Below are 21,608 nucleotides of genomic sequence, written 5' to 3'. Positions count from 1 at the left end.
CTGAGCTCTGAGGATCGTAGTTCAAATCCAGCTTAGGCAGGAAAGTTCATGAGACTCTTATCGCCAATTACCTACCAAAAAGTCAGAAGTGGAGCTGTGGCTCAAAGTGGTAGAGCCAGTGTCAGCTTTGAGCAAACAAGCTAAGGTGCAGCATTTGGGGCCTGAGTTAAAGTTCCAGGATCTGAAAAAAAAAAAAAAAAAAAAAGCAAGCAAGCAAGAAACAGAAAGAAATCTGACTTAATTTGATATATGAACAGGTTTCAAATATACAGTTTGGCCTTTTTATAAAGCACTGAGCCACGTCCCCTTTGTGGCCTTTCAAGTCCTCCTAATGAAGTAGGACTGCTTATAGTAATTGCCTTTGAGTCAGAGCTTACACAACAAAAGGCTCAGAGGGCTAAGCCTGGTAGCCAGGTTTCCAGAGTCCCAGGCTGAGGTTCTTTCTCTAGATGACCCAGCCCTGGTGTTCACCAGGGCACAGCCTTTGGGCTCGTCCGCTGCCCCACTACCATGTCTCCAACATAGTTGCCTGGTGGCCGCAAGGAAGGAGGGCAGCAGCTGGGGAGGCTGTGGAGCTGGGCTGCGATGTGGTTGAGGAAATTGTGTTTGGTCCGAGAAGGGACTCGGGGCAGGCAGGTGCAGGGCGGCAGGGCTGTGCCAGGTGTGGCATCCGCGGCGCCCCGCCCCCCAGCGCCTGCGCTGCACGGCTCAGGTAACCTGCGGCCGTGGGCGGGGCGTCTTTCCCGTCTGCACCGCCCCCTAAGCCTCCCGGGCGGCGGAGCCGGGAAGTGGGAGCGGGAGGCGAGAGGAAAGGCGAGGAGCTGAACCGAGCGGTGGAGGCGGAGACTCCTCAGGCTGGGCCAGGCCGGCCTCCGCGGCGACGCGAGGCGAGGCGAGGGGCTGCATGGAGCGGCCGGTACGGCTCTGCGGACTGTGGGCACTGCTGCTCTGCGCAAACGCCGAGCTCTCAGGTGAGTGCGTGTGACTCCGGGTCGCCAGTGGCGGCCGGGGGGAATTGAGGGAGGTGGTCGCAACCGAAAGGCCCGCGAAGGAGGACCCCCGGGGTCGAGCGGTACGACGGGATGCGACGCGACGAGTGCTTGGGAGTTGGCCTCGAGACCCTCTGTAGAATTCGGCCATCTCAGCCTGTCAGGCTTTATTTAGCACTGGACGTGAGGGACCCGGGAGCGGCGGCGGGGTTTTCCCAAGCGCGCTGGCGGAGTCCGAGGACAGCGAATTGCCGGATCCTCACTTCCCGTGCGCAGTTGGGAAGAACCCGGGGGAGAGGGGGCAGGCGCCTGGGGGCGGGACTAAAATATGTGGGTGACTTTGCTTGTGAGCTTCAGATGATAGGGGGAAGAGAATGACAGACCAACACGGGCCAGGATCCCAGCTCAGGCAAGCTGGGAACTTTCTGGGTCGCAAAGATGGTTTCTCGGGAGTTTAGCAGTGGATGTGGAACAGAACCTCGGAAGGTCCCGCCCCTGTAGAAACACGATGTGAGAATATCTGCAGTTTCTCCACGTCCACAGCGAAAACCCCACGCAGCATTCTGGCAGGTGCCCCCCCCCCCGCAATCCTTTAATAAACTTTATATTTTAGAATAATCTCAACTCTATGGGAAATGCAAAGATAGTTCAGGAAGTTTCTGTATTCACCACACTCTTGTGCAGCAACTTTGAATTAATCCACTTGGCTGACTTGCTGGGAAAATTGAACGTTAATAATGTCTTCATGGGCTGTGCCTGACACGCGTGGCCTCTGGGCATTTTGGATTATAGTGGTAGCTCCGTGTTTTATAAATTATATTTATTGACTGATTGCATTTTAAGTAGTTATTATTTATTTTTTAATTCATCATACATGAATACTACGAAGGGTTGCATTGGGATAATTCCATACATGTGTATAGTGTATTAGGAACAAGTTCACCCCATCCATTATGTTCCCATCCCCCTCTCTTCTCTCCCCTTTAACAAACACTGGAAAGTTTCATTATGATATATATATAGAGAGAGAGAGAGACAGACAGACAGACAGACAGACAGAGACAGAGAGAGACAGAGAGAGAATCCTCTTCACCATCAATATTTGACTTTTTGAGCTTAAGATCTTGCTATGTAGTTCCTGCTGGTTTGGAGCTTCACATCATTCTGCCTCTGCCACCAGAATGCTAGAATTACAGGTGTGCACCACCACACCCAGCTTATAGATTTTATTATCACATAGGCCAACAGTTTGCTTATTGCATTGTGACCAGAGTACTGTGTTTTGAAAATCAAGTCTAAAATGTAATTAAGAAATTTCCATGCCATCCACTGATTCCATCAACAGCATGTATATACACTGAGCTCTGGCAGGCAATGTTTTAGGGGGCTAGGGATGTTTCTGTGAGCCCAAGGGACTAAGCCCCTGCCTTGTGGAGTGAATGTGCTGTTGACAGAGAGACACAAAATGTAAAATGCTTGCATTGTGACACCAAATATGGAAGAGACTTTGTCATTGTAAAAAGAGTGGGAGAGTGTCTCTGAAAAGGTGACATGTGGTAGAGACCTATGCTTGTAGTTTGTAAATCCGTATATTTTGTTTTGGGCTGGTCTTGGGGATTGAACCCAGAACGTGTGTGTGTGTGTGTGTGTGTGTGTGTGTCTGTGTGTGTCTGTGTGTGTCTGTGTGTGTCTGTGTGTTTTCAAGGCTAGTGTTCTACCATTTGAGCCAAAGCTCCATTTCGGGCTTTTTGTGGTTAATTAGGAATAAGAGTCTCAGGGACTCTCCTACCCAGGCTAGCTTTGAACCTCAATCCTTAGATCTCAGCTTCCTGCCCGAGTAGCTATGATTACAGACATGAGCCATCAGTCAGCCAATGTTTTTGTTGTGCTGCTGGGAATGGAACTAAGCTAGGCAAGTGCTCTGCCATCTGAACTACACCATCACCTTTCAATACTTATTCACATGTTTGCTTTGTTTAATGCTAAATCAAGCTGAGAAAGTACTTAGGACCTTAGCGAATTACCACAGTGCATGCCTCCAAAGCACCTTTAGTTTCTTTGGTGACACATGATTTACATACACATATGGGGAAACTGCAGTCGACAAATAGGAAGAGACTTAACTAACATTACCCATTTCATTACTCCATGTGCCACTCCAGCATCCTCCCTCCTACAACCTCTCACCCCCACACAGCTGAAACAATAGCTGGCCTTTGAGACAATACTGTCAACACCTAACTTAGTTTTGTCACAGTGGTTTTTGGTAACTTGGTTATTTAGAATGTAGAAACTCTCCCCATTCAAAGTCTCAAAGGCATGGTAGAGAAAGCATTCAATATTATTAGATACTCTGATTTGAATTTCAGTGTTTCTGATGCTTTCTGCTGGAAGACTCTGAGCTAGTCACTTTCTCCTCTCTGTGCCGCAGTTTTATTAGTGAAATGAAGAAGCTGAACTCCTTAATTTTGAAGTGCTCCAGTCCTGATCTTCTAAAGTGTTTAGAAATGATTCGGTGCTGGGTATGGTGACACCTGTAATTCCAGGATGTAGAGGCAGAGGGTGATGAGTTTTAAGCCTATATGGGTTATATACAAAGACTCTCTTAAAAGAACACAGAACACCTGAAAACTATTGTCACACAAACTAAATGATCACTGGTGATTTCAACATGGTAAATTTCCTTAGAGTAGAAATTTATGAAAATAAATGCGATTGATAAGATTTAAAAAAAATCTGAAGCCAGAAGACTGATAAGGTTACCAACTTAGTTTAGTCTGTAACTCAATAGAGCCCACATTGGGCATGTCTTAATAATAGCTAGCATTTATATAGTGTTTACTCTGCCTTTCGATTTTCTAAGTGCTTTGCTTATCTTTCATTTAATCTTTACAAACAACCCAAGCTGTGGCACAGTAAGGCTGAGACTCTTCTTCAAACAGAGTGGAGAAACTAGTCTTCTAACCCCAGCAGCCTGAGAGGCCATGTCCTTCACTGCTGAACTTAGTGCCTCTAATTGGGATTGAGGGGAGTCCTTGGCCAACAGAAAAATGGGGTGCTTCCCAAGGTAGCAGGAAAAGACTGGTCAGGACCCTTGAAATTATGTGCAGAGGATTTATGAAGAAGCAAGTGAGCCAGGCACTATTGGCTCATGCCTATAATCCTAGCTACTCAGGAGGCTGGGCAGGAAAGTCTGTGAGACATTTTTTGGTATTTGACTTTTGGTTTTTGTTTTTTTTTGGCAGTTGAGGAGCTTAAACTCAGGGCCTGGACTCTGTCCTTGAGCTCTTTTGCTCAAGGCAAGCACTCTACCTCTTTGAGGTACAGCTCTATTTCCAGTTTTTAGGTATTTAAATGGTAAATAAGAGTCTCATGAACTTTTCCTACCTGGGCTGGCTTTGAACTGAGACCATTAGATCTCAGCCTCCTGAGTAGCTAGGATTACAACTGTGAGCCACCAGCACCTAAGTATTGTGAGACTTATCTCCAGGTTATGACCAGAAAACAGGAGGTGGAGCTGTGTCTCAAAGTGCTAGAGCGTTCACCTTGAACAGAATTGCTCAGGGACAGTCCCCAGGCCCTGAGTTCAAGCCCCATGGCTGAAAAAAATAGCAGCAAGTGGTCATATATTACATACTGACTTTATAATGGACCATGTACTGCAAGCAGTAAGTGCCCATAGGCAAACAGAAGAGAGGAAGCTATGAAGGTTAGTAGTTGTACAGAAGAGCTCAGACTTGAGCTAGACCTTCAGAAAGGGTGGGATTTGAGAAGGTAGAGACATGATTTCCCATGTAGGGGGATTGTAAGAGCAGAGAACCAGGAGCCTGGCTAGGCAGGAAGCAATGTTGGCAAAATCAACCCACACAGAAAAATGTTACTTATTCTTGGAGGCCCTGGGTAGTGTGCAACCTGAGGGAAATGACACTGGAGGAGAAGCAAGAAAGGACACTTGTTTTAGTGGGGGAGCCACTGAACTTCCATGGGAATCATGGGGTACAGGGGTCCATTTGAAAGATGTGCTGTGTTGAGCTAGGTTCCCATGGCTCACATGTGCAATCTTACTTAAGAGGCTGAGATGTAGAAGATTGCAATTTGAGGCCAGCCTGAGCAGTAAAAGTTTATATTAGACTCCATCCCAAATAACCAGCATAAAGCAGAGCTGGAAGTGTGGCTCAAGTGGGACTGCATCAGACAAACAAGCATGAGCTAACATGAGGCCGTAAGTCCAAACCTCAGTACTGCCCCCCCCCATAAAACAAATGTACTGTGTTGTAAATGTATGGTAATTCAAAAAAAAGGTGGAGGGGAGAGGAGAGAAAGATGTACTGTGGGCTAGGCATGGTGGCTCACATCTGTAATCCTAGCTACTTGGGAGGTAGAGATCAGAAGGATCACAGTTTGAGGCCGGTCTGGGTCAAAAGTTGGCAACACTCCATCTCAACAGGAAGTTCTGGATGTATGTGAGCATGTCATTCCAGCTACAGAGGAATTGTAAATAGGAAGATCACTGTCCAGAACTGACCAGGAATAAATGCAAAAAATGAAAGCAAAAAGATATGGCTCAAGTGACAGAGCACTTGTCTTATGATCCAGTCCTTGGGTTTATAGTCAGTGAAAACAAAAGGGAATGTAGGAAAGGAGGGAGGGAGAGAAGAAGGGAATTAGGGATGGAGGGCAGGAAAGAGGCAGGTAGGAAGGAAAGGAAGGGAGGGAAGTGAAGGAACGAGAAAAGAAAGAAAAGAAAAAAGGAAAAGGAACAAGAAAGAAAAAAAGAAAAAAGGAAGATGTGCTGTGTACACCTCCATACTTATGTCCACCCACTTTGGAGGGCTCAAGAGCATTTTAGTGTGATTGAACTGATTCGGAAAGATGTTGCAAGAAAAAAATAGACTGGAGTTGATGACTGAGTGGATGTGAGGAAAGAAGCCAGATGACTCACATGTGATTTGGGATTTCTTTAATTTTTCCCGAAATATGCATATCTCTGCCAGCTCCTGACATTGGACAGGAGAAAGCAAAAGCTGTAAGCCAAGCAAAAATCCCTATCACTCATCACCATAATATCAATTTTGTTAACTTCTTATTCACACAGGACACTGTGATATGGTGAGGGCTTGGGATTTACAGGATTTGTTGTTGTTGTTTTGTTTTGTTTTTGGTGCTGATGCTGGGGTTTGAATTCAGGAGCCTGTGTGCCTGAGCTTTTGTGTTCAAAGCTGGCACTCTACCACTTGAGCCACAGCTCCATTTCTGGCTTTTTGGTAGTTAACTGGAGATGAGAGTCTCACAGATTTTCCTGCCCAGGCTAGCTTCTAACTGTGATCCTCAGATCTCAGCTTCCTGATTAGCTAGGATGACAGGCATAAACCACCGGCAGCCGGCTGGGGTTTGCCGGCTGGAAGAATCTTCTTCCTCCTTCCCACTTCCCTTTGTGAAGTCAGTGGTCAACCACTAAGAAACCTAAGGAGGGCAGAAAGAGATATATGTTCTGTCCCAAAGCCTGAGAGTACAAAGAAGTTTCACAGAAAACCAAGCAACTGCTGAGAAGCATTTTTGTCTCAAAGAAAACAGCTAGGCTTCAGTAGTAGTTCTGATGCTAGGGCCCTGTTCTAAGCACTTTACCTGTAATGACTCATGCAGACCTTTTAGTAGTACCCTTTGCAATAGGTTACTATTATCATCCTCATGTTGTAGATGAGAAAATGAGAAACACATTAAGTAACTTGCCAACAGGACAGGGATATGAACTTGGCAGTTTGGCTACATAGTCTATGCTTCAAATCACTACACTACCTGAAATGTAAAGAGCAGTTAGATGCTTTTTTTCTGGTCTTGAGGCTTGAACTCTACCTCTGGGTGGTTCCCCTGAGCTCTTTTGCCCAAGGGAAGCATTCTCCCACTTGAGCCACAGCATCACTTGCGGCTTTTTCTGTGATTAATTGGAGATAAGAGTCTCACAGACTTTCCTGCTGGGGCTGACTCTGAACCTTGATCCTCATATCTAAACCTCCTGAGTAGCTAGGATTACAGGCATGAGCCACTGGTGCCTGGCTAACCTAGATACATTAGTAAGTGTAGTCACCACTTATATATGTATATGTCTAGGTATATTATACACATAAATCACATGTATTTTCTAGTTAAACATTTGGAGATTGTATTTTTAAGTGTCTGTGTGTGTTTGTGTGAGTTATTATTTCTGGTGCTAGGAATTGAACTCAGGGTCTCACACATGCAGGGCATGCTGAATTACGTTCATAACCCTGCATATTTTTTTTACTATGGTAAAATATAGATGATCCTTAACTTTAATCATGGTCTTATGATTTTTCAACTTTACACTGATGTGAAATAAGTACACATTAATAGAAATCTGACTTTGCACTTTGAATTTTAATCTTTTCAATAAATTCAACATTTTATGATAAAATAGAGTTTGTGTTAGATGATTTTACCCAACTATGAGCTAACGTAACTTGCTGATATAGACTAAATGGAGATATTAGGTAGGTTAGGTTATTAAACTTCTTTTATTTTTTATTTTATTTTTATTATTTGTAGATTGTGGTGCTTGAATTTGGGGCCTGCATGCTGTATCTAAGTTCTTTGCTAAAATCTAGAGCTCTACCACTTTGAGCCATAGCTCTACTTCTTGTTTTCTGGTGGTTATTTGGAGATAAGAGTCTCACAGACTTTTCTGCTTGGGCTGACTTTGAGCTGTGATCCTCAGACCTCAGCCTCCTGAGTAGCAGGACTATAGGCATGAGCCACCAGTGTCCATCTAAAAACACTATTCTTTTGTTGTTGTTGTTGGTTGTGGGGCTTGAACTCAGGGTCTGGGCACTGTCTCTTATTTATAAAATCAGTTTTTCTCAGCAATTTTTTCCCCCAGTGCTAGGGATCATACCGAAAGTCTCTCACATGTAAGTGAGGCACTCTACCATTATATCCATCAGTCAGTCTCACTCTGTTGCCCAGGAAGATTCTGGTACTCTTAGATTCAAGCACTATTCCCACCTTACTCTCCTGAGTACTGTACCTTGGATTACAGAGTGCCCAGTGCAAATGTATTTTCTTAACATTCCCAAATAATTTTAGTTGAATTAAGATATAACTGCATCTTAAGTAGAGGAACCTTTACATACAACATAATATTTTCCAACTTGTCAATTTTTCTTTCTTATGCCCATAATGAGGCTTGAACTCAGGGCCCGAGCGTTGTCCCTGAGCTTTTTTGCTCACTATTGCTCTGACACTTGAGCCACAACTCCACTTCCTACTTTGACGTGCTAATTGGAGAGAATATTCTCCTGCCTTGAGCCGGCTTTGAACTATGATCCTTGATCTGAGTAGCTAGGATTACAGATGTGAGCCATGGCACCTGGCTCAATTTTTTCTTTTGTTACCTGTGATTTTAGTGTCACATTTAGAAAATCAATGCTGAATTCAATGGACTTTCTTTCTTATTTTCTTTCTTTTTTTGTCAGTCATGGGGCTTGAACTCTGGGCCTGGGCACTGCCCCTCAGCTCTTCAGCTCAAGGTGAGCCCTCTACCACTTGAGCCACAGCCCTGCTTCCAATTTTCTGCTGGTTTATTGGAGATAAGAGTCTCACAAACTTCCGTGCTGGGGCTGGATTTGAACCAAGATTCTCAGATCTTTGCCTCCTGAGTAGCTAGGATTATAGGCATGAGCCACTGGCGCCCAGATTTTCTTTTTTCTTTCTCTCTTCTTCCTTCCTTCCTTCCTTCCTTCCTTCCTTCCTTCCTTCCTTCCTTCCTTCCTTCCTTCCTTCCTTCCTTCCTTCCTTCCTCTCTTTCTATCTTTCTCTTTCTCTCTCTCTCCCCTCCCTCCCTCCCTCCCTCCCTCCCTCCCTCCCTCCCTCCCTCCCTTCCTTCCTTCCTTCCTTCCTTCCTTCCTTCCTTCCTTCCTTCCTTCCTTCCTTCTTTCTCTCCTTTCTTGCTTGCTTGCTTTCATGCCAGTCCTGGGGCTTGAACTCAGGGCCTGGGAGCTTACCCTGAGATTCTTTTTCTCAAAGATAGCCCTCTACCACTTGAGCCACAATGCTACTTCTGGCTTTTTTCTGAATAGTTTATCGGAGGTAAGACTCTCACAGACTTGGCTGCCCAGGCTGGCTTCAAACTGTAATCCTCAGATCTCACCTTCCTGAATAGCTAGAATTACAGGCATGAACAATCAGCATCAAACTGTGATCCTCAGATCTCAGCTTCCTGAATAGCTAGAATTACAGGTATGAACCATCAGCATCTGGCAGCGGGCCTCCTCCCCCTCCTCCCCCTCCTCCCACTCCCCCTCATCCTCCCCAACCTCCTCCTCCTCCTCCTTCTCCTCCTCCTCCTTCTCCTCCGTTGGTCCGGCTATTTGATCTCTGAGCCTGGGTGCCGTCCCTGAGCATTTTTGCTCAAGGCTATAACTGTCAGTTGAGCCACAATGCCACTCAAGTTTTTGGTGGTCAATTGGAGATAAAAGTCTAATGGACTTCCCTGCCAAGGGTGGCTTTGAACTGTAATCCTCACATCTCGACCTCCTGAGTAGCTAGGATGATAGGCATGAGCCACCAGCACCTGGTCTTATGTTAGGTTTTCTTCTAAAATTTTAGATTTTCTTTATAGTTTTAAGTTTTATTATAGTTTTAGATCTTAGATTTTAGGTCTTTGGTTTATTACAAGTTCAATTTTAGGTTTGGTGTTAGATAAGATACAGCTTCCTTCCCATTTGGATGTCCAGGTTTCCCAGCACCATTTCTTGAGAAGACTATCTTTTCCCTATGAAATGGTCTTGGCTCCCTTGTCAGAAATCATTAGATTATTTATGGAGCTGGGAAGGTGGCTCAGTGGTAGAGCGCTTGCCTTGCATGCTCAAGGCCCTGGGTTCGATTCCTCAGCACCACATAAGAAAAAAGAAAAAAGCCGGAAGTGGCACTGCGGCTCAAGTGGTAGAGTGCTAGCCTTGAGCTGAAGAGCTGAGGGACAGCGCCCAGGCCCAGAGTTCAGGCCCCATAACTGGACCCCCCCCCAAAAAAGAAATCATTAGATTATTTATGCAATCACTTATTTGCAGGCGTTCCCCTTTATTTATTGGTCTAGGTATCTGCCATTATTCCAGTGCTGTTTTTTTTTAAATTATTATTGAGCTTTGTAGTAAGTTTTGAAATAAAAATGAGACTTCCAGCTTTATTTTTGTTTTTCAACATTATTTTAGCTATTCAGGGTCTTTCAAGATTCCATTTGAATTTTAGGATTCATTTTTCTATTTTCTATGAAAAATGATTTGAATTTTCATAAGAACTGCATTGAATATGCATATCATTTTGGGAACTGACATCTCAACAGTATTAAGTCTTCTAATACATGAATGTGGGGTATGTCTCCATTTATGTCTTTTTAAAGTTTGTAATTCCTAGCTGGGCACCAGTGGTACACGACTGTACTCCTAGCTACTCAGGAGGCTAAAATGTGAGGAGTGGGGTTCAAGGATACCTGGGCAAGAAAATCCATGAAATTCTTACCTTCAGTTAGCCACCAGATGGCAATAAGTAGAGCTGTGACTCATGTGATAAAGTGCTAGTCTTGAGCAAAAAGCTCAGGCACCAAAAAACAAAATAAAACAAAACAAACAACCACCTCAGTGCTTAGCCCCTGAGCTCAAGATCCATGACTAGGCAGACTTTGTTGGCTCATACCTGTAATCCCCTGCTACTCAGGAGGCTGCAATCTGAGTCCATGAGATTCTTATCTCAATATACTACTCAGAAAAATCCAGAAGTGGCCTGTGGCTCAAGTGCTAGAGGGCTAGCCTTGAGAAAAAGGATCTCAATGATGGTACCCAGGCCCTGAGTTCAAGCCCCAGGACACGCTCTGTCTGTCTGTCTGTCTGTCTGTCTGTCTGTCTGTCTGTCTGTCTGTCTCTGTCTCTGTCTCTGTCTGTCGTTTCTCTCTCTCTCTCTCTCTCTCTTTCTCTCTCTCTCTCTCTCTCTCACACACACACACAAAAGACCGAGGACTGGCACAAAAAAGTGTGTAATTCCTGTGTATTTTATTCATACTGATACTGCTGTAAGTGGAGTTAAATTTTTTTCAGGTCATTTCTTTTAGAAGTATGAATGATTTTTGTGTATTGACTTATTTATTTATTTTGTTGGCCATGGGGCTTGAACTCTGGGACTGGGCTCTGTCCCTGAGCTCTTTTGCTAAAGGCTAGCACTCTACCACTTGAGCCACAGCACCACTTTGGGTTTTCTGGTGGTTTATTGGAGATAAGAGTCTCACAGACTTTCCTGCCCGGGCTGGCTTTGAACTGAGATCCTAAGATCTCGGCCTCCTGAGTAGCTACGATTACAGTCGTGAGCCACCAGCCCCCGACTGTATTGACTTTATATTTTGATGCATTGTAAAATTTATTCATTCTAATTGGTTTTTATGGAGTCTTTAAGATTTTCTACACATCAGATCATATCATCTGAAATCACAGATCATTTTACTTCTTCCTCTTTATCTGGATCTTTTAAATTTCTTTTTCATGTCCAATTGCCAGGTAAGAAGTTCCAGTAACATGTTGAACTCAAGTGGCAAAAGTAAGCCTCCTTGTTCCTGATCCCAGAAGATAAGCTTCCAGTCTCACCATTGATGTTTGCTATGGGTTTTCATATGTAGCTTTTATTATGTTGCAATAGTTTCCTTATATTTATAGTTTGTTCAGTGCTTTCATTATGAAAAGTCATAATGGGTGTGTGTGTGTGTGTGTGTGTGTGTGTGTGTGTGTGTGTGTGTGTGTGTGTGTGTGTGTGTGTGTGTGTGTGTGTGTGTGTGTGTGTGTGTGTGTGTGTTGCTAAGGATTGAAGGCAGGGCTTTGTGTCTGTTAGATAAGTTGTTCTATTTCTGAGCTATAGTCCCAACCTCAGGTGCTGATTTTGGGGGGTTTTTTTGGAAGTGTTGGAGTCAGGGTCTCACACTTGCTAGGCCAGTACACTACACAGGTCCAGCCTTATTTTTTCGCTGGTTATTTTTAGGATAGTCTTTCTTCCTGCTGGGGAACCCACCTGAATCATAATGAGGCTATGTTAGGCTTCCTGTCATTGCTGGGATCACAGATGAATGGCATTACATCCAGCTTTCTTCTGTGGAGATAGAATATCACCAACTTTTCTACCTGGGCTGTCGGGAACTGAGATTCTCCCAATCTCAACTTTCCATTTAGCTTGGATTACAGGTGTGAGTCACTGGCACCTAGTGCAGTTGCTAAATGTCTACTGTTTTTGTCTGTGTCAGTTGAGACAGTCATAGGGTTTTTACCCCTTTATTGTGTTAATGTAATATATTACATTAATAAAATTTTATATATTGAATGATCCTTCCAGGAATAAATCTCTCCTTGGTTATAATTTGTTTCTAAATTCACTTGGCTAGTATGTTTAAAAAAATTTGTGCCAGTCCTGGAACTTGAACTCAGGATGCTGTCCCTGAGCTTTTGTGCTGAAGGCTAATACTCTACCACTCGAGCCACAGTTCCACTTCCAGTGTTTTGGTGGTTAATTGGAGGTAAAAGTCTCAAAGACTTTCCTGCCCAGGCTAGCTTTGAACTGTGATCCTTAGATCTCAACCTCGCTGTTCTAAGAACTTTATCTAGGTCATCCAATTTCTTAGTGGAGAGTTATTCATACTGCTTTCTTTTCTATTTCTTAGAATCAGTAGTAATATACTCATTTTCATGCATGAGTTTGCTAATTTCAGTATGCTCTCTTTTTTCTTAGTCCATCTACTAAAGCTGTGACAATTTTATTCATGTTAAAAAAAACTTTTTTCATTGATCCTGACTTTTCTACTCCCTGTATCATTGATTTCTGCTGTAGTCTTCATTTCCTGACTTTTCATAAGTTTGGATTCAGTTTTTTCTTTCAATTTGTTGTAAAGTTAGGTTTTTTTATTTGCGATTGTTAACTGGATTTTTTTTTTTTTTTTGCCACCCAGTCTGGCTATGTAGCCCAGGCTGCTCAGGACTTGTAATATTCCTGGTTATGCACCACCCCAACCTCAAGAATAGAGTAGAGGTGGGAACCACCATACCTGGCTGGCTTCATTATTTCATACCAAGGTTTGAATTCAGGACCTTGTACTGCTTGCTGGGCTTGCACTCTACTACTTGAGCCACATCTCCAGACCAACTTTTTGCTGGTTAGAGATGGGGGCTCCCCAGGAGGGCTTCCAATTGTATTGTTCTAGATTTCAGCCTCCTGGATAGCTAAAATTACAGGTATGAGACACCAGCTCTTAATTTATATTTTTTGGTATATTTCTGTCTATATATTGACACTGCTTTTACTGTGACTCCTACATTTTGGATGTTTCTATTCATGTCTTTCAAATCTGGGAAATCCCAATTCATTTGTTGGTCCTCTGATGCTGTCCCACATTTTTTAGAGGGTCAGAGCTATTTTCTTCTTCACAGGTGATAATTTCCCTAGTGCTCTGTTCAAATGTGCTAGTTATTTCTTTTGCTTTATCAAATCCTCCTTCACATGTCTTTGGTGAAATTTTCATTTCAGCTATTATAGTTTATCTTTCTAGAATTTATTTATTGGCAGTACTGGAGTTTGAACTCAGGATCTAGTGCTTATGAGGCAGATGCTCTACCACTTGAGCTAGCCTCCAGACCTTTTTACTTTGGTTATTTTGAGATAGCTGGGATTACACTAATGAACTACCCTATTCAGCTTTTTGTCGTTTATATAGGGGCCTTATAAACTTGTTTCCTCAGGCTGACCTCAAAGTAGAATCCTTTAAAGTTCTACCTCCTGAGTAGCTAGGATTATAGGCATAAGCCATTGTGCCAGGCTCCAGAATTTATTTTTATTTTTATTTTATGTTTTATTGAAATTTCCATCTTGTTTATGTCTCACCTTCTGAAAATCTTTTTTAAATTTTTTGGTCAGTCATGGGGCTTGAACTCAGGGCCTGGGCGCTGTTCCTGAACGATTTTGCTCAAGTCTAGCACTCTACCACTTTTAGCCACAGTTCTACTTCCAGTTTTTGAGTGGTTAATTGGAGATCGGAGTCTCATGGGGACTTTTCTGCCTGGGCTGGCTTCAAACCTCAATCCTCAGATTTCAGCCTCCTGAGTAGCTAAGATGATAGGCATGAGTCCCTGGCACCTGGCTGAAAATGTTGACTTTCTTCACATCCTCCTCTAGCAGCGAACATCTCTAAGACATTTGTTTTAAAGTCTTTGTGTAACATTTCTGCCTTTTCAGAGACCGTTGTCTTAATTTACTTTTTTCCTTTGAATGGCTCATACTTGCTTTTTTGTTTTTATGCCTTGAGATTTGTTGTTGTTGTTGTTGAAAACTGGCCACTTGAATCAAATAATGTAATTATGGAAAACAGATGCTTCCCTTTTCGAAGGTTTTCTATTTTTATTACAAACAACTATTTTTTTATTGTGAAAATACCATACAGAGGGGTTACAATTACATGGGCAAGGTAATGAGTACATTTCTTATCAAGCATTGTTGCCTCCCTCTTTGTTTCCCCTTCCCATCCCTTCCCGTCTCCCCCACTGCAAACAACTGTTGATAGTTGGTTTTTGTAGTCTGTTCCTGTGCTAAAGATCAGCTTGAGATATAAACATAAGATCTTAATAGGTCTTTGGGAAGCTTCCCCCGGGCATGGCAGCTTTGTACATGCATGTGCGTGAGCATGTGTGTGTGTGTGTGTGTACACACACACACACACATATACAACTAAAACCAGAAACAATTTCCTCATGCTTATGAGGCTTGCTTACTTGTGGCTGTACCTTACCATTTGAGATACATCTTCAGCCCAGCATTTTGCTGTTAATTGGAAATAGAGTCTCTCAGAATTTTCTGGGAGACCCTGAGTCACCCACTAAACTGGCAATGCAAGCTTACTTTGTAATGTCCCAGTTATTTTTTTAATGATTTAATCTTTAACATCTGGATCCCCCAAAGTGAAAAGGAATACAATTATTGATGCAGGGGAGAGTGCCAGTCCTTACACTTCAACTTGAAGAGGAGGACACAGAAATAACAATGGTCCTGGCCTTTTGGCCTCTACTTCTGTGATTGGAAGCATCAATAGATGTTGAAATGCACACTCCAAGGATTTGGAGGCACTCTGGCTCCAGCAAGCTGAGTAGTGAGAGTTGCTCCAGGAATGTGCACATCTGTCTGCCCTGGGATTTGAGGTTTAACATGAGATTGAGATTTGAGGTGCTTACTGCAATGCTAAAAGCTGAAATTGACCATAAATTGATTGATTGAAATTATCTGAAATCTATCTGGTTCAAGCTTTTCACTGAAAATTACAAACCTCCAGTAGACTCTGGAGTTCCAAACTAATATATCTTAGGGTTTGAGGTATGGCTAAGCGGGTAGAACACCAGCCAGGAGCTTTGAAAACATCATATACTAAGTTTGAGACCAAGTCTTAGAAAATCAAATCAAATCAAATGTCCTAGCCCTACTTGAAGGTTGTAGTCTTACCTGAAGTAAACCATAAATAGGTAATATTTTAATACCAGATCTTTAATTTTTGTGTGGAAATGGAAGGTGGGTAGGTCTACAGAGCATCAAGAAGTACTAAGCCAGGTATCTTGGATTTTCACTCAATTTTGGTTTTGGAAAGTACAGAACAGGGAAGATAATTTTAGTCGATTGTAGTCTTTAGTCAGAACCTAAGTATTGAGTCAAAGCTTTCACCCTGACCATTGGTTTGTCTTTGGAGCTATTATTGACTCAGTGTTACAGCAGCCAGAGAAGAATAGGCATATAATCTTGTGTTCACTTCAGATCATAGTTGATAACACTATTGCCTGAGTCATTGATGCTCTCTGCCACTCTCCCTGCCACAGCACCCCTGGCACTAGTTCTGTTTCTATCCAGTGCCATTGAAACTCCTCACTTCTTCAAAGACCTCCTTCCCCTTGGGAAAAGCTGTGATCATTGTATGCATATATGCAAATGTAGCAATGAAACCCACCATTTTTTTCCTTTTCTTTTTTTGGTTCCAAGACCTGGACTCCAACTTGGTACCTGACGCCTTCATTCATTGGCTAGCACTCTATCAACCGAGCCACCTCTCCAATCCTAAAACCCATTATTTTATGCAATTAATATACCCTAATAAAAAGGTTAAACCATAAAAAATAAAGTTAGGGGAGGGGGAAGCTGGGAAAGCAAAGGGGTGACATTGTCCAAAAAAGAAATGTACTTATTACCTGACTTATGAAATGGTAATCCCTCTGTACAACACCTTAATAATAGTGAAATCACATTTTAAAAAATAGTGAAGCACCAGTACATGATAAATTATATAGGACTCTATATATTCACACACAGTACAACCAAAGAAGGATACTCTTTTTTTTTTTTTGCCAGTCCTGGGGCTTGAACTCAGGGCCCGGGCATTGTCCCTGAGCTTCTTTTGCTCAAGGCTAGCACTCTACCTCTTAAGCCATAGTGCCACTTCTGGCTTTTTCTTTTATGTGGTACTGAGGAATTGAACTCAGGGCTTCATGCATGCTAGGCAAGCACTCTACGACTAAGCCACATTCCCAGCCCAGGAGGATACTCTTAGGGGAAGAACACAAAGGTGTGTCAGATAATATGGAACTTAGCAAAATGAACTCCAGAGAATGGAAGCAAGAGGTTTTTTCTTTGTTGTTTGTGTTTTTATTTCCTTTTGTCATATTTGTTCATTTATCTGTCTTTGAGAGAGTAAGGAGGGGCACAAAAATGGAGGGACATCTCATTGTTGCAATGGGTCCACCTGTATCCCTATTTAAACGATTTGTTTTTTGCCTTCCCCTCCACAAATTATACCAACCTCAAATACAGTGAAAGCAGGAAAACGAACGTTACAACTTTAGTGGGGTTGGGGGGGGGGGATTGAGTGGGGAGTGGGAGGAGGATGGGAAGGGATGGGAAGGGGAAACAAAGGAGGAGGCTACAATGCTTGATAAGAAATGTACTCATTATCTTGCCCATGTAATTGTAACCCCTTTGTACAGTATTTTCACAATAAAAAGAAAAAAAATGGAGGGACAAAGGGTGAACAAATGCAGCAGTGACATTCACTAGAACTATGTTGAAAATGGACTATACAACTTGTGGGCGGGGATGAGAGGGAAAAACTGGGAGAGAAGGGGTGACGTTGTTCAAAAAGAAATGTATTCTTTGCTTACTTATGTAACTGTAACCCCCTCTGTAAAAATCACCTTCCTAATAACAATAAAAAAAACTGTGACTGAAAAATATAGTCAAGGTAGGAGGGGGAAATGAATATTAAAGGTTGAGGGACTTGTAGGCTGCTGACCAAGTATGCTGCTATGCATGAAACTGACTTATTAAGAGAAATGCCAGCTGTGTTGTGCCTATGTAGTTGGTGATTTAGGACAGATGGAATTGTTTACTTAGAAAGGTAATGGTTGAAGAATTGTCAATTATGTAAGAGGCCTGGTATATTCCTAAGTATTATGGCAGAGTGTGCCGTTTATATAATTTGATTAAAGTATTGTAACTACAGTTCATTTTGTCTTCAAGTTGCTTATAATCTGTTACTGTTATTATTAAGTAGTTGTACACTTCCATAAGTCAGATTATGAGTACAATGCTTCTTGGTCAATGTCCTTTTCTTCTTTGTTCTCCCCCATTTTCCCCCTTCCATCCCTACCCTCAAGTTATATAGTTCATTTACATTGAATATAATGACTGAATTTGCTCACCCTTCTTTCCTCCATTCCTCCCACTCCCCAAAACATGTTTCCTCTTCCTGGTATTTGTTTTGATAAAACAGTACATTAGTAACTATAGCTTGTTACTTTTTTGTGTGCAGGTTGTAGGACTTGAAATCAGGGTCTGGACTCTGTCACTGAGCCCTTTTGCTCAAGGCTAGTGCTCTACCAGTTGAGCCACAGATCCAACTTCCAGTAGTTAATTGGAGCTAATAAGTTAATAATATTAATAATAATTGGAGTTAATAAGAGTCTCCAGGACTTTCTTATCCAGCTGGCTTCAAACCACAATCCTCAGATCTCAGCTTCCTGAGTAGATAGTTAGAAGTGAGACATGGGTGCTTGGCTAGTAATTATTAGTAATTGCCACCCTTTTGGGGATACTAGCATACAATATGCAAGCACTCTATCACCAAGCTACATTCTAGTCCCTGGGGAATATTTTTTTGTCCATATGGAGATTGAACTTGGGGCCTAGGTGCTATCCCTGAGATCTGTTGCTCAAGGCTAGGGCTCTACCACTTTGAGCCGCTACTGGATTTTGAGTGGTTAATTGGCAATAAGAGTATCACAGGGACTTTTCTGCCTGGGCTGGTTTTGAACTGCAATCCTGAGGTCTCAACCTTCTGAGTTATACTCATTGCATTCATAATCCACCAGTGCCTTGCTAAATATTTTTTAATTTATGGAAAATTGCAAAGATAGGACTAAGAGTTCCTACATACCCCCACTCAGTTTCTTTGGGATGACTTTGATAGTCCAGATATTTAGAGAAGTTCTCAGGAAAGTTTGAAATGATATTTCAGTTTCTCTTCTTTCCCTTTCCTTTTCAAGTTAGCCAAAGCTGTAGCTCTAGCTGCTCTACTCCAGACCTCAGGGGAACAAAACACTCCTAAATCTCTTTCTCAGAACTTCTTTGGAAAAGATATATATCTTCACAAAAACAGTCACCAAGCTTGGCTCATGCCTGTAATCCTAGTTACTCAGGAGGCTGAGATCTGAGGATCATGGTTCAAAGCCACACCAGGGCAAGAAAGTCCGTGAGACTCTTATCTCCAATTAACCACCAGAAAACCGGAAGTGGTACTGTGGCTCAAGCGGTAGAGAGCTCGCCTTGAGCTGAAGAGCTGAGGGACAGGGCCCAGGCCCAGAGTTCAAGCCCCACGACTGACAAATAAAAAAGAAAAAAAAGAATTTAAGAAATTCATCTTCAGTTGTGCTTGGTAACATGATCTGGTCATTGTTTTTGGATTTTTGGTTTTTTGTTTTTGGTCAGTTGTGGGCTTGAACTCTGGGCCTGGGCACTGTCCCTGAGCAGTTCAAGGTGAGCACTCTAACACTTGAGCCACAGCACCACTTCTGGTTTTCTGGTGATTAATTGGAGATAAGAGTCTCACAGAATTTCTTGCCCAGACTGGCTTTGAACTTTGATCTTCAGATCTCAGCCTACTGAGTAGCTAGGATTAAAAGCATGAGCCACCGGTGCCTGGTGAACTTCTTAACTTCAAAGGACTGCTGACAGCTAGGCATGATGGCCTATGCCTATAATCCTAGCTCCTCTGGAATCATAGATAAGGAGAATCAGGACTTGAGGCCGGCTTGGACAAAACTTTTCAAGACCCCTTCCAACCAATAAGCTGGGTGTGGTGGTACACACCTGTTATCCTAGCTAATTGGGAAGCATAATAAAAGACCAGTTAGGGCACAAATATGAGGCCCTAGCTGAAAAATAACTGAAGCAAAAAGGGCTGGAGGTATGTTTCAAGTGGTAAAGTACTGTCTAGCAATATTTGAGCTATGAGCTCAAACCCCAGTACTACACAACACAATAGTCCTGCTAAGATTGAGCTATTATTGAGATGTAAATCCAAAGTATAGGAAGCTCCAACCTCCTGGGGAAGCACAACTTGGAAATGCTAGCATTTAAGAATATATTCTTCTCAGGTCAGATAATGTGATGTCAGGAAAATGAACCCTTAGATGTGTATTTTAATGTTTTTTTCTTTCATGCATGTGTTTCTAAAACATTTATAAGATTATCTCTTTGTTGCTTTGTATGTCCCTCCCCCACAGTATAACCCCTGCTTTCACTATATTTGATGTCAGTATAACTTGTGGAGGAGATGGGGCAAAACCAGTTGTTTAAGGATACAGGTGGACCTGTTGCAACAATGAGAAGTACAAGTTGTCATGTCCAAAACGAGCTTTACAACGTTGGTGCGGGGGGGGGGGGGGGGGGGGGGGGGGGGAGGGGAGGGAGAAGGAGAAGGAGGATTGGGATTAGGGGGGGAGGGGGGAGGCTGGGAAGGGATGTGAAGGGTAAACAAAGGAGGAGGCTGCAATGCTTGGTAAGAAATGTACGCATTATCCTGCCCATGTAACTGTAATTCCTCTGTACAGTATGTTCACAAATAAAATTAAATTAAATTTAAAAAAAATATATATATTCTTCTCACCGGGTGCCAGTGGCTCACATCTGCCTGTAATACTAGCTACTCAGAAGGCTGAGATCTGAGGATCATGGTTCCAAGCCAGCCCAGGCAGGAAATCCATGAGCCTTATCTCTAACCACCAAAGAGCCAGAAGTGGAGCTGTGGCTCAATTGGTAGTGTGCTAGCCTTGAGCAAAAGAAGCTCAGGGACAGCACCTACGCCCTGAGTTCAAGCCACAGGAGATAAAGAATGTATTTTTTCTCTATGTTCACCATATAGCAAGTAAATTTGGCTCTGCAGGCCAGCTAAGCTCAGATCAAAAATATTCTACTAATTGTGTCTGTACTAAACATGTACTGGCTCTTTTCTTGTCATTATTCCCAAAGCACTGCAGTGTAACTATGCTGTATGAAGCTATTTACATTATTTTAGGTATTGGAACTTATCTGGAGAATATTTAAAATATAAGAAAGGCCATGCCACCAGACACTGGTGGCTCACGCCTGTAATCCTAGCTATTCAGGACGCTGAGATCTGAGGATCGTGGTTCAAAGCCAGTCAGGACAGGAAAGTCCATGAGACTCTTATCTCCAATAAACAATTAGAAAAAAACCAGAAGTGGTGCTGTGGCCCAAGCGGTAGAGCACTCTCCTTGAGCTGAAGAGCACAGGGACAGTGGCCCAAGCCCAGAGTTCAAGCCCCATGACCGACAAAAAAAAAAAAAAAAGAAAGAAAGGCCATGTCTAGGTTCTATGCAGACACTGTACCATTTTGAATTACAGACTTTAGCATCTGTAGATCTTGGTATCCACAGGGGGTGCTAGAAGCAATCTTAGGGAGGGCTGTAGTTAAGGCTAGGACCTTGGCGGGTGCTGGGACCCTGCCTCAATTGCTAGAATACTTGGGTTTTTGTTTGTTTTTGCTTTTGTGTGTGTGTGTGTGTGTGTGTGTGTGTCAGGTGTGTGGCTTGAACTGGGGGCCTGGGCATTGTCCCTGAGTTCTTTTTGCTCAAGGCTAGCCTCTTTGAGCCACAGTGCAGCTTCTGGTTTTCTGGTGGTTAACTGGAGTGGAGGTAAGAGTCTCCTGGACTTTCCTGTCCAAGCTGGCTTCAAACAGTGATCCTTAAATCTCAGCCTACTGAGTAGCTAGGATTATAGACATGAGCCCACCAGTGCCCCGCTTAGAATACTTGTTTAGTAAGCCTGAGATCCTGCGTTCAATTGCTGGTGCTGGATAAACAAAAAGAATATAACCTTGAAGTCACATTACACGTTGAAGTCTCACTTATCCTGGGATACTTAGCAGATGACTTAACTAGCCTCCATGAGCCTCAGTCACTGCATTGTCAGCGGAGGCTAAATAAAAGTCCCTATGTCAAATGTCACTGATTAATGTAAGGCCAATGGTCCTGAGAC

At 42.9% G+C, this 21,608-nt stretch overlaps 1 protein-coding gene across 1 annotated transcript in view; it reads left to right on the top strand.

Moving 5' to 3' along the window:
• The first annotated feature begins 789 nt into the window (after positions 1-789).
• Il13ra1 (interleukin 13 receptor subunit alpha 1) overlaps positions 790-21,608 on the top strand; it is a 68,461-nt gene continuing 47,642 nt past the window's right edge. The window contains exon 1 of the mRNA XM_042702502.1: positions 790-971. Within this exon, the coding sequence (XP_042558436.1) occupies positions 905-971 (67 nt within the window). The 5' untranslated portion in view covers positions 790-904. The remainder of the gene's footprint in view (positions 972-21,608) is intronic.

Source organism: Dipodomys spectabilis, unplaced genomic scaffold (genome assembly GCF_019054845.1).
Source record: "Dipodomys spectabilis isolate Male_0828 unplaced genomic scaffold, ASM1905484v1 ptg000325l, whole genome shotgun sequence".
Lineage (NCBI taxonomy): Eukaryota > Metazoa > Chordata > Mammalia > Rodentia > Heteromyidae > Dipodomys > Dipodomys spectabilis.
Note: the sequence above shows the minus strand (reverse complement) of the source record. Positions and strands in the feature narration are given on the sequence as shown.